Raw genomic sequence first — 12,095 nt, 5'->3', positions numbered from 1 at the left:
TCTTTATACCTCTGCCAGACAAACTTGCCATCCACCTTGAGTTTTATTAGTTGTCTTTTTTTTTTTTTTTTTTTTTGCTCTCCCTCACTGGAATTTTCCTTTGTAAAGTGCAGTGACAAAAGCTCAGGTGATTTCCGCATGAGTGACTTTGGGAGGAGGGTGGTCAGGGTTCCAGGTCCAAAGTCAACAAACAGTCACAGTCCTAAGATGAGGGATCCTATCAGCACTTGTTCTGTGAGTATGCCTTCAAAAAAGTCACCGCAATCGAGTAAAAACAAATACTTCGTGAGACTTTTGTTGTGTGAGACAGGTCTTAAAGCTACTACAAGTAAATCGAACTCTGAATTGGTTTAAAGCTCCATGGCTCACTATCTTTCAGTACAACCTGCTGTATCAAAATGTGAAACGCTTTTCAAAAAGCGGGGAGTCCTTCTGCAAAGAACTTATGACAGTTTTTCAGCAAAGGTGAGTCCTGTGAGGCAGTGCTATTCACACTCAGCTTTAACGAGTACAGAAGTTATTTTTTGACTTGGTTGTCATTCCTTGCTGCATCCTTTTCCTGTTTTAGGGCAGAGCTTGAACTAACCTATGCTAAAGGACTGCAAAAACTAGCTGGCAAACTCATAAGGGCCTCTAAAGGAATGTCCAACAAGTAAGGGGCAGTGCTAAAATTCGAATTGGCTTTTTTCTGTTTTGTGTTGAACACATTAGCTTCCCAGGGGCTAACTGTCATGTGTTGTGTAGAAATAATGGTATTGTGGGAAACCCTCAGGTCAGGCAGTCAGGCTAATTAGCCAACAGCACTAACCTCTTCCTGCTGGCTCCCCACTCAGTTCCACCTACAGTGCCTGGTGTCATGTGTCAGATGAGATGTACTCAAGAGCCGACGCCCACAGGTATTTTTCACCTTCTAACTGCGGCTGTCCACACATGTAAGAGATCATAATGGCACCATTCTTTTCTTTCCAGATCATTAGGAAATGCATTTCACCAAGAAGCAATTCTGGAAATACGACAAGTCTTAGACGAGCAAAATAAGAGGAAGAGGCCTGTGCGGAATTTATTTTTTTAGCTTTACTGTTTGTTTTTGCCACCAGGCATGATGTGTCTCTAACCTTGTGTGTTTCAATAGCTTGACAGTGCCATTGAGAGATCTGGGAAACTTGTTACTGCCAACTGGAGTGAGCAACTCAAGGTAAAAACAAAGCTTTCTTACAACAAAAAAACACAAAATAATTTAATACTACTTCATATTGTGAAGATGTGAATTGGCTGCTGCCAAGACAATTACCATCATGCTATGCTCCATAAATCCTTAATTTATACAATGTTTGTGTGGCTATAGACTCTGGTTTTATGGAAGCTTTATAGTAAATCCCTTGCGGTATGTTTGTTTACTATAGGTATCTGCACAATGTATCACAAGCATTCAGAAAGCATTGGGAGGTGCATAAAGCTATTATGATGCTTTATGTTATGTTTAAACAGCAATATCACATCAAAAATAGGATCCCAACACCTTATAAGGTCAGGAATTCATTCAGCATGAGAGGTTATAAAATCAAAATTCCTTCTGCTGTCAAAATCAGCCATAACATTTTTCTGCTCATAATGATTCTTTGAAGCTTTATTTATTGAGTGACTTTATAAATTGATCACAAGCCGCTGAGGTGTTTAACCTTTTGAGGTATTCTGAAAAACACTGATAGCTATTTTTTATCCTGTAGGGTTAGGGTTTAAATTAGATCAAAAGCGTATTTGAGTGTTGAATATGAGTTATTCCTGATTGATTTACCAATCCAATGTTGTAATTCTGTGACTTCTTGTGTTTCCTCATTTCTTAAATCAGATAAAGAAGAAATTAGTTGGACTGACAAGAGAACATGAGGCTCTTTTCAACTTTGTTGAGAACAACAAACCTATTTGCACAGAAAAAGAAAAACAAAAGGTTGTGTGGTTATCACACTTTTTTTTTCTGGGAGATAATAGTTGTTGTCAACATGGTTCCTAAATCTGCCCCCCCATTCTCTTGACGACAGATGCTTAACAGGCTGACAAAGTCGGCAGAGTTGCAGGCGAGGGTGGATGAGGAGTACTTTAATATCAACATGGAGGGTCATCAGATGAGACTCAAGTGGGAGAACACACTGAAGAACTGCTACCAGGTGCTGCAAAAAATACTCTCCTAGTTCTCATTTTGAAGGTATTTAGTTGTTCCTCTCACCCAAAGCAGCTTTTTCTGAGCTAACCGTTTCAGTTGGTTAAGTGTCTTGCTCAAGGACACAGCGCTTGTGATAAGAAATGAACCAGCGAGATTTTGTTTGCATAAAATATTTTATAAGCACCAGGTTAGTACTTTCCCAAGCGCTCTGCTTGGAGGACTAAAACACCGCCGACTGCTGCAAATGTATTTCATCCTTTATTTTGAGACACATTTCATCAGAGTGCAGAAAGGAGCAGGAAATGTGGTCAAGGATGTTTGAGCAGAATATTATAGAGCTGATCTTTTTTTGTCACTGTGCAATGTTTCTGCTTTTTTCATTCCAATTTTTCCTCAGGTTTAGATGATAACTATCCCATAGGGACTATATTGGGGCTCTACATGAATGACAAATGCAAGACTGTAGATAAGGATTGAATGCGTGGGCCATAATAGCTCTCCTCTGCTTTTTCAGATAATACAGGAGCTGGAGAAAGAGAGAATTGAAGTTCTGTGCAACATTTTGAATAGATACAACCTCCACATGACCAGTTTGGGGCAGACCCTTGAACATGTAAGATACCAGTGTTCCTCTAAAGTAAACTCTGCAAGCAATATTTCAACTTTTATTTCTGCTTCCTCCAGGGCCAAAAGCAGATAGAACACTTGGTCCAAAGGGTGGATATGGACAAAGACATTCAAGCCCTGGTGGAGGAAAACAGAATCACGGATGAAGACAACAAAGCTGAATTTTTGATGGTTGATTATTTCGTGAGTCTGCAGTTTTACTCTGTCTTTTAGTCTGCTGTTGCATTTTGAAGGGAGGTTTTACTGCAGGCTGCAGACTCATCCAAAGGCTAACCCTGTCACCTCTGGATGGGGTGTCTCTTTGATGGGAGCATGCAAGCTACACATAACAATGGTGTACTTGTCATCTTGTCACAGGGCTTGGCATGACAGCTGTTTTTAGTACACTCTAGTACTAGTACTGTTTTATATAAATATGTTACACTCAATGCAATTTAGCTGATTTATAGCAACAATAGCATGTTTGTAAAATTGGAGCTATTCTATCAATCAATACTACAGCAAAACCATCAGTTAATTTGTGATTTGATCAATACATATGTTCTGGTAAATCAGGAAGAAGACAGCAAATCACTGATGAGCAAAGACCGAAGGAAAGAGGCGATCAAACTTAAACTCCAGCGCCTTGAGGACAGTATTACAAAAACAAAGAAAGACTGTGAAGGTAGATGAAAACACCATCCATTCAATGATACATTAAAATCTTATATCTGTATAAATTAGATTACGTTATGGAGTTGTTTTTCAAGTATAACTCTGAGATTCATGATGGACAGTACAAGAAGGAAGAAGTTCAATTTGTTTCTAAGTTACCTGAAATGTCATCTGACATTCTTGCTGCAGGAATTGAAAAGCTGATGAAAATGTACTCTGAAAATCCTTCATTCTCAAACCAAAAGAACCTTGAGGAAACTGAGCAGCAGCTTGACGAGGTAAACAACACTGAATGTGTGTAGAAAGGATGGGGGATGGTGTATTGATATTTACTTTGAACAGATCGTGAATTAGATTTGTTGATGGGTTGCTGAATGTCATTCTGTAGAGTACTCTAAAACTGGATCTCCTCGAGGCAACTCACTACAAACTCTCTACATCCCTGTCTGAGCTGCAGGGAAAGCCAAGATCCTTTCACAGATTTAGTGACAGCATTGTGAAATGGAAAGATAAGGTAAGATTCATGTATCATCTTCAGGACACAGTTGGTAATATGCGGGAGCTTATTTGATTAAGATTGGATTGGATGGAGTGTAATGTTCATAGTTTCAATGCCTACATTAATGGCAAACGTTCTGGAAGAAATAGAAATACCTAGGTTCTCCCTTAGCATAAAGGGTGCATTGTGTGATGGATGGTGAACTGGTTATATTGGACAGTGACTGGCTTTCCCTGGATTAAAGGGACCATGTGCAAAAGGACGTACATGTTTGTCACCCTGCTAATCGTCAAGTAGTGAAGTATTCTTCATTTGGTTATTGTGTCTAAATTAACTGACTGCTACCTGGGTGCTTTGATTTTAATTTTTAATTTTAATTTTATTTTTTCAACAACAAAAACTTTATTTCATTAATCCCCACAGTCCCTGAAGTACCTCTTCATTAGTACCGGGTGTAATACAAAATAAAGGGGAAACCACTATCGATTTGAATAGGCTCAAATAATGTAAATATATTAAATATTTTGAAAATGACTCCTGAAGCCCAAAGTTGCATCTTAAAATGTCAAATGTTTTTTTTTTTTTTTAAACTACTGCAGTAAAAATTATCAATCTGCCACTGCATACAACAAAGAATCACAGCTAATCCAGTAACAGATGGTTGGGTCTGGTAATGTTTGCTGTTTGAGCTAATGATCAATAGCTGCTATTTCATTTTTTCACAGGCAAACATGCCCTGTGAAAATCAGCCTGGAACAGCTGTAAATTGACTAATTATTGCTTGAATAAATATGCTAAGGAACAGCCAAAAGCAGTTTTTATTTTACATTTACCTTGCCTCTAAACCTTTATTGTGGGAAAAAGAGAGCTATAATACAGATGATTAAAAGATAACCCCTGCTGTTATTACTTCAAAGGATTGCGAACACAGTGTTGTTCAACTGACCCGCAAAGTCAAACTCAGGAGGGCACCCCTCAGATCTCGGCAGTCACTGAGAGCTTCCATCATTTATAAAGGACCTGTTCAGTTTGTTACACAACCATCTTTGGATCCTTCAGCAGGTAGCAGTGACCACGTCACCTCCACAGCTTCAACACATGAAACTGTGGAGTGTGACAGAACTGTTAAAGGAGGCCCGCCTTACATTGGTGACGACAGTGAAAAGGGTAAGATATTTCCATTACACACACAAAGATTTATTTTTGATCACTATATTTGACAATCTGCAATAAAATTACAGCTATAAAAATACTTTACAGGTCAAACGTCAGAGTTGCGCAGTATAGGGAAATGCAAGGCCCTGTATAACTTCACACCTGAACAGGATGATGAATTGACATTGAAAGAAGGTAAATTGTAACTCATCTGCAGATTTTTTTTTTTTTTTTTAATTAGCGGTAAAGATGATATTCTAGGTAATAAAGTGATTTGTCTGCTTCATAGGCGATCTTTTAAATATTTACACAAAAGAGGAGAATGGTTGGTGGTTTGGTGAACTTGACGGACAAACAGGCCATTTCCCATCAGCATATGTTGAGGAGTTGCCTTTCTTGAGTACTGTCCAAACCTCTGATGCCTGATTGACCCGACGCATGCACAGCAAAAATATAGACGCCACCCTGAATCAGATTCACTTCTGTTCCAAATGGTGAAATGGCAATGGCTAAGACTCATATGAAAAACACAATTACCTTACTCTCTATTTACTAATGACATTCGCAGAGATTTTCTCAATTTTAAAAATGTTAGCTGCAGTTATTTTATGTTAACATTCATACTGTATTTTTAATTTTATACCAATCATTTTTTTTATTATTTATGCCACATGGGACAGTTAAACTCAAGCATTGTGGAGATTAATAAATTTGTTTAAATAAATCAATGATCAACTAAGAGAAAACTGACCCTTGCGAAATATATTTGAAATGTGAAATAATGTGAAAAAAATTAAAACTGTTTACACCAAAGTGTGTGGGATCAATTACTTTACTTAGCTTTACTTTTGAAGAACATCTAGACATGGGTAGTGAAACAGCCCTAGATACAGTGGTCAGTGTGTGAGATGGCCGACTCATACATATTTAGAAGTCCAATTGCTTAACATAGCATGTTAACCAGACAGATGTACTGTAAATCCATATATACATATTGTGTTGGACAAAGATGTGGATGCAAACTAAAACCTTTGCTGCTCTGTATTTGATCTGCTCAATAACATTAACAGATTATGGAACATGAGCTCTCCTTGCTCATATTAGTCCACATTGCAACAAGAACTTCCCCGCGTAGTTCCTTGTTTTCTTCCTTCCACCCTTAGCGGGCCTGAGAGATGAATTCCTTCCTGACATTTGCCAGGAATGACGGTAAATTATTGGTCTCCCGAAGCCGACTTTCCAAGACTGGCAAACATTCGAGCGCAGGGTCGCTAGACACAACTGAAGAAATCAAAGATCTGGGTAAATATTATGTAAGTAGTCTGTATGCTGTATGCTATGTTTTTTCTGTTATAAGGATCGTGAAATTTTATATTCTATTTTTGGTCGACAAGTCCCTTGAAAAGACCAAAGCTTTGGGTATATTCATCTGTTTTTCACTACTGTTTAGCTCTTAGAGCTCCAACTGAAAACATAAATGTTTAAGACTGGTTTATAAATATATTGTTTTATTTTCATGGCCATGAAACCTCCTTTGTTTTTAGAAAAATGCTATTAAAAGAGGGGTGGCAAACATTTTTAAAGACTGATTAGTACACATTTGATGCACTGGTGAGTAATTGCAGAGGTAGAATGTTTAATAAGAGTGATTTGACAATGGTTGTGTTTGTGAAAGTGATGGAATATTCCAGAAATGGTTTGTACAATAGTGTAGATTTATGGCGCATAGAAATAAGTCTTATCCTATTTAAGATCTGTGATAATCCTTGCTTCGCTCCTGAGCCTCATGAGGCTTACTCACTTAATCTCTTTTGGCAGCAAACAATAACGCAACAAATAAATGATTGTTTATAATTGATTAAACAATAAATGTTTAATCAATTATATGCTGTAACAGCATCACAATTCATACACAAGATGGCAGTAGAAGCTACACATACTGTACTAGATATCGATCCTAACTCAATGCTATGTGACCAGTATTAGCTTTGTGGGACACCACATTGTCAATCGTGGTGTCGGTCAGTTCAATATTTTTAAGTACCATTGGCCTTTGGCAGACCTCTATGGATTCCTACTAAATGAAACGAAACAAAATGATCACGTTTCTGGCAGTAACGCGGACCTGTGCAGTAACATTTAGTCTGTACTTAATCAAGGCCAGGTGCCAGGCACAGAAGACCAGCTGGTTTGGTGGCCTTTATTTCATTCAACTATATGCACTGTTATTACGGTTGTTTTCTTATATACAGCGTGGGTATAAGATTCTGTGTGTTTAACTCACTCTGGTAGGAGCCATCATCTTTAATCCCCATTGTGACAACATAGGCACAGTCCTGATCTGAAGGGTTGATATTCCGGAAAACAAACTGCAATTTTTCACCTTTAAAAAGAACAAACACACATATTTGATCTAGTATAGCCATTTCACCCATACAGATGTCCTTGTTGGTGTCCTGTTGTTGACAATGCAATAATTTTGGCTTAGCAAGGCTTCATGCGGAATGACTCAGTGAAAAAAAAAACAACAAACAAACAACTCAGCTGTATGTGAACCACAATCTACAAAACTCATCATATCAATTGCCACTGCTGTTTAGAAACAGTTATGAACTGTATGAATAGTGAATATGTAAATGTTTGAGTTTAAGATACCTTTGACCAGTTGTGTTTTGCCCAGGATTGTTCGAATCTCCAACCCCAAATGATCCTGAAAGACTAGTCTGGCTTTCTGGAGATTTCTCAGTCTGACTTTGTTTGCTTTATGTTGACATTCAATTACTGAAAGAGAGCGAAAGAGAGAAAAAAAAATTTAACCAATTACTAAAATAACTAAGTATAGTTACAAATTAAATTTTTTGGCCAAAATGACTAATTTAATTTGTAAAAATCAACTTACACTCCTTTCTCTTTGCTTGTTCTCCTTTAAGTTCCTCTATCTTTCGAATAATGTCATCTTTTTGCATCTCCTTCTGCTGAATCTCAGATACCACTTCAGAAATAGCACGCTGTTTTTCTTTCATTGTGGATTTTTTTTGTTCCAAATCTGGAAGACAAACACTGCATAAGCCCCAATGTGTCACAGAAACTATGCAGGTTTTCAAACAATTTTATGTTCTTTTCCTCCCAAAACACAAGTATGGGCCTATAGCATGTAACAGAATCTGATGAATTAGCCAGCACACACCAGTTAAATTTGGGTGTATAGCAGACAGTCAGTGCTTTGTGGCATAATGCAGAAACTTACCTCTTTTGAATGTTTGTATTGTCTCAAAGAGAATCTCATCATCCTTCGATTTCTTTAAACATGTATCTGCACCAGAGAAGAAAATATCAATATGTGATCAATTTCAGCAAAAGCTAGTACAAGAACAGATTGTATGTCATCAAATGAGTATATATGAATACCAGCCATGGCCCTCAGCCCAGATTTGCTTTCAGTATCATGAAATACCTTAAACATCAACTCCCAAACTTGTGAATACTTGTTTTCTGTGATGAATTGGAAACCAAAACAGTACTCCTACTATGAACTCTAAGTTTAACATTAAGCCACAACAAACAAATAACATAGTTTGTTAATGACACAATTAAACTTACCAAGTGCTGTCTTCACAAACTGTCTATGGGCTTGGCACAGCTCTGTAGTTGTGTCCATTATCTCCCCATAAGTTTTCAGCTGTGTGTTGTGAATCTCCTCCATGGCACTGGTGAACATCACACTCATGTTTGGATCAGTAATGGACGTCATGATGTTGGGGTGTCAGACAATCTGTGATGGAAAAACACATTGAATGTTACATTAGACACACAACAGTTATTGGTGACTGTGGTGACAGTGATCTGATCTTGTGCTCGACAAAATTGTTTGTCACTATGTTTTTATGCTTTATAACCATAATAAATTTAGAAAATATCAGCTGATCGATCTACTCCACAAAGCAACATGTTGTCCGGCTGAGATGATGAAACACTGTAAATGGAGGCTAAGCTAGAACTGTATTCAATCAGACAGTAAACATTAGACAACAAAGATTTAATCACGAATAAATTCCTGCAAAGCGTTACTGCTGTTAGTTCGTTTGTTGGCCCAAAAACAACAGCATGACAGCGAGTGAAGTAGATTTCCAAGTTAACGCAACTTAAATCTGCAACAGCACGAACGGTTTGCTGCCAATGCCTCTGTAAATTAATGTTTTCTCCACACTACCTCGCTACGACAGATCGACAGCTCAAACCAAACCGGCTACATTAGCACGATCCGTGCTAGCTAGGAGCTATTTTACCGTCGATTTCGTTAAGTTTCTTATACATACGCAGCAATTGAAACCGAAGAGTAAGTTAATAAATGAACCAAATGGCAACAGCCACAGCTTTTTCAACCAAACGTTGATAAAACACTCACTTATGTTAAAACAATGTCGTTGAGCAGCAGCCTTCTAGCCTCCCCTCTTCTGACCGGCCCGGTCGTTATTTTCAAAAAATCGGCGGTCTGGAGAAAAAGGGGGCGGGGCTGCTTACCGGAAATGACGTTTGTTATTTATCTTCCGCTGGCATATTGGCGATTCGGCGGCATCATATTGTCCGTTAAATTACATTTTAATTAGGTATGAAACTGTCAAACAATTTTAAGCACGGATATACGGATGGATGTTAAATGCAATGCGAGCGTTTTGAGATTCGCACAATGTAGATTTTAGCCTTGGGTTTGTTGTGACTTTACACCACCATGTGGTGAGTTTTAGAAGTTTAGATGGATCCTAACCAAGGATTATACGATCATAAACCAGACTCATCCATCCATCAACTTTAAAAAATACCACAAAGCACTGGAATATCATTGAAAAATTATATGTTGTGTATGCAGATGGAATTATAAAGATAATGAAACAACTAACTGATAAATCGGGTGAGTTTGTCAGCTCTGGACAACAGATGGAGAGTTTTTCTGTTACTATTATGAAACTCCATTTTGTTGCTATGTTCACAGAGAATGACAATATTAATGAGGCTGAAAGGATCCCAGGGCCGCTTTCGCTTCCAGTGTGTACAATGGCTAATATTTAACAATTGTAATAGCATTTAATCTGTGAGTGGCCCAAGTAATAGGGTCACCTAGACCCTTTATTTGTAATGTCATAATGTTGGCACCAAGATGAGTGCAGGTTTATTTTTTACCTTTAGAGCATTTTTTGAATGTATTATTTTTAATCTGTTACTTGTTTTTTTAAGGATGTTGTTTGATCAGAGACTTTACTGGCGGGTCCAAGAAACTTACCTCTATCACAACTCTATCCGCCCCACATTTGGAGCAATAGTGTCCCCCAAACTATTGTTTTTCTTTTATCCTCTGCTGTTTGCTTTTATGTGCTTCTCAAAGTGGTGGGCATTAATCACGTGGTCAGTTGCTAAAGCTAAGAAGTGGTGTGCTAACCCAGAGTGGGTCCATCTGGACACCGCGCCATTTGCTGGTCTCTTTAGAAACCTTGGAGCTTTGTTTGGCCTTGGCCTGGCAGTGAACTCTGAGATGTTCAGTTGGCGTTGCAAAGGGAAGAACGGCAACAAAACCAGATTTAAACTTTGACAGCAACTCTCACATATCCGCAGCTGTATGAGTTCATTAAACTGCCCATTCACAGAGGTTCCGTTTTACATACTTTCATACTGTAAGGGTGCTTCAGTACCTCTTTGTGTGGTTGCTGTTATTCTTTAGGATGTTCATTGGTTAAGTAGGGATAAAGACAGGAAATTGTCTTCAATTATGGAGGATTTTGTGAGTTCCTCTTTTGATGTGGTGAAGATAGCAAAGTGTGTAGCTTTTCTTACTTCATCTTTAATGGCAATGGCCATATGGTTTTCCTTCATCACTGTCTCAACAATTTACATGTCTACATGTCCAACATATATGTGACAAATCACAAAATCAAAAAAATAAAATAAAAAATTGGTGTAGTGATTCTGCCCTGGAAAATATTTCTCAACACTCAGCTTTGCTGCTATATAAATATGGTAACCCTAAAATTATATTATAGGGTATAGGATTGTAGATTTAGGAGCTATAAAACAATAAAACAGCATTACACCTGATGTATGTCTTTGTAATATCCTGCATTTTCCAGGACTAAATTAAGTTTTCTTGTCGGACCAACATACTGTATGTGTTTTATTTATTGTGCACATATCATGGTCTGCACAAGTCAAATATTTTTTTTTTTTTTTTGTTTACATACTGCTTAGCTTTTTCAGGCAAATTCAAATATTAATCAGCCAAAGTGTAATTAGGTGGAACAAAGAGCAAGCGCAGAACCTGTTTCCCTGTCTTTTCCCACTGTCTGTGGTTGCTTAGCATCCAGTGGCACCTGAGGTCTGCATGACCCAAAATGATTTCACTCTACTTAGTCCCCAGGCTACTCGCTAAACCATGCATGAAGAAATATGTCCGTGTATGGGCATTTCATAACGTGTTGGTGCTGAGAACAACACAACCTGAACAATTTAGCAGAAAGACGAAAAATCAAAGATTAGAATACATTTTTATTAATTATTCCAATATAAATTAAAATGGTAAAGTAAAGTATACACAGAACAATTCAAGACTTTCATCTCAGTTCAACAATACAAATATGGCCAGAACTCATAAACACAAGTACACAATAAATAATTTTACCTCCATGAAAATGATAAAACACATAATTACTACAATTAAACCAGAGTACACATGTCTGAAGCAGCATGAGTCGATCAATTTGTGCTCAGTATGCTACCTGAAAAAGGTTTCCCTATGATGTGTTCACTGTTTGAGGCACAGCATAATTATAATGTCACAGTTTCACCAAATGTACAAAATGACCTACTCGTACTGAAAAGACTTCAGCCTCCACTCGGACTCGTGAACGATCATTATGTTGTCTTTTTCTAGCGCATTACCATTGAGGAAACGTTGAAACGCTTAATGTCACTCCCTCCATTTTGTCACGGTAATAACCATATTAGGTATTG

The 12,095-nt window shown here is 37.8% G+C and overlaps 2 protein-coding genes across 2 annotated transcripts; one reads left to right on the top strand and one right to left on the bottom strand.

Annotated features, from left to right (window-relative positions):
* Positions 1-127: 127 nt before the first annotated feature.
* On the top strand, positions 128-5,900 carry nostrin (nitric oxide synthase trafficking). Its single transcript, XM_029530240.1, has 16 exons — positions 128-234; positions 380-465; positions 569-652; positions 834-896; positions 970-1,051; positions 1,133-1,195; positions 1,850-1,948; positions 2,040-2,165; positions 2,676-2,774; positions 2,846-2,971; positions 3,344-3,452; positions 3,632-3,720; positions 3,831-3,956; positions 4,859-5,108; positions 5,202-5,291; positions 5,386-5,900. Exons 1-16 carry the CDS (start codon positions 139-141, stop codon positions 5,520-5,522), a joined length of 1,725 nt encoding a protein of 574 aa, XP_029386100.1. The 5' UTR covers positions 128-138; the 3' UTR covers positions 5,523-5,900.
* Positions 5,242-9,572, bottom strand: spc25 (SPC25 component of NDC80 kinetochore complex). Its single transcript, XM_029530241.1, has 7 exons — positions 9,502-9,572; positions 8,697-8,868; positions 8,344-8,409; positions 7,996-8,142; positions 7,752-7,877; positions 7,381-7,479; positions 5,242-6,377 (listed from the first exon to the last, which is right to left on the bottom strand). The coding sequence occupies exons 2-7, from the start codon at positions 8,845-8,847 to the stop codon at positions 6,256-6,258; spliced, it is 711 nt and encodes a 236-aa protein (XP_029386101.1). The 5' UTR covers positions 8,848-8,868; positions 9,502-9,572; the 3' UTR covers positions 5,242-6,255.
* Positions 9,573-12,095: the final 2,523 nt, after the last annotated feature.

This window comes from Echeneis naucrates, chromosome 21 (genome assembly GCF_900963305.1).
Source record: "Echeneis naucrates chromosome 21, fEcheNa1.1, whole genome shotgun sequence".
Lineage (NCBI taxonomy): Eukaryota > Metazoa > Chordata > Actinopteri > Carangiformes > Echeneidae > Echeneis > Echeneis naucrates.
This window is presented reverse-complemented; position numbering and strand designations above follow the sequence as displayed.